The 884-nt window shown below is 51.8% G+C and overlaps 1 pseudogene across 1 annotated transcript in view; it reads left to right on the forward strand.

Annotated features, from left to right (window-relative positions):
• Positions 1 to 216: 216 nt before the first annotated feature.
• The window catches only part of TEOVI_000143300:pseudogene, a 1,432-nt pseudogene continuing 764 nt past the window's right edge, over positions 217 to 884 (forward strand). Inside the window, exon 1 of the mRNA in view lies at positions 217 to 884. This exon is cut by the window's right edge and continues 4 nt beyond it. Coding sequence covers positions 217 to 884 — 668 coding nt within the window.

An 884-nucleotide genomic window follows, 5' to 3' on the forward strand; every position in this document is an offset into this window, starting at 1 on the left:
TTTTCTTACGCAGCAGCCGCTACCTTTCGTTCGTTCCAGTGTGACAACCACTTTTACGCGTAGACTATCAAAGACACTGCGATGAATATGCTTCGCTTGAGCGACCGCAATGCCTTACTTGCACCGAGTGGCGGGGAACATTCCCTTCCGACGGGAGGAGCTGTGTGCCGTGCCGTCATGGACACACTTCCCGTGATACTGAGAGCTCCGGTCGCGTTGTTACTTCTGCTCGTCGTCGTGCCGCAATTGTCAGTGGGCGCCGATGCTAATGTGACAGTCAAGGTTCTCTCCGCCACGTGGAACTGGTACATGCCGCGGAAGTATGTAACCGCGATTAATGCTGGCTTCAACGCCTCACTGAAGTCACGAAACTGGACTGTCGCTGGAAGCGTCAAAGTTGAGGTAGTTTACCCCAGCAGCCTTGACCTGATGCCCGAAGATTTCATTAAAGAGCAGTTACAGGGGGAAACGAATATGAGTAGTATTGTTATAGTGTATGGACCCCTCGGTGACAAAAGTGTAATGCACTCGATCCCACATTTGATAAATCACAGAGTAGTGGCCTTTGGGTTGCTGACTGGGTCCACTTTTATCCGACAATGGAATCCGTACCTTTACTTTCTGCGTGCCGACCCCGCTGCTGAGACATTGGTTCTCATTCGGTATGCGCTATGTCAGTTGCGCGTGCTGCGCTTGGGCTTTATGTACCTTCAGGGTGTTCATTATGGCGATGGGGAATATGCACTGACAGTGAGCGTGATGTCTCGGATGGGTTATGAACTGCATGGTGTGTTCACCGTGATGAGTCCAGACGGTAAATCCGCTCCTGATGCTGAGTTTAAAGAGGTGTTTGAGCGCTTCGCCGCCGCCCTTCCTCAGGCCAT

This window comes from Trypanosoma equiperdum, assembly GCF_001457755.1.
Source record: "Trypanosoma equiperdum strain OVI genome assembly, contig: ctg_360, whole genome shotgun sequence".
Classification (NCBI taxonomy): domain Eukaryota; phylum Euglenozoa; class Kinetoplastea; order Trypanosomatida; family Trypanosomatidae; genus Trypanosoma; species Trypanosoma equiperdum.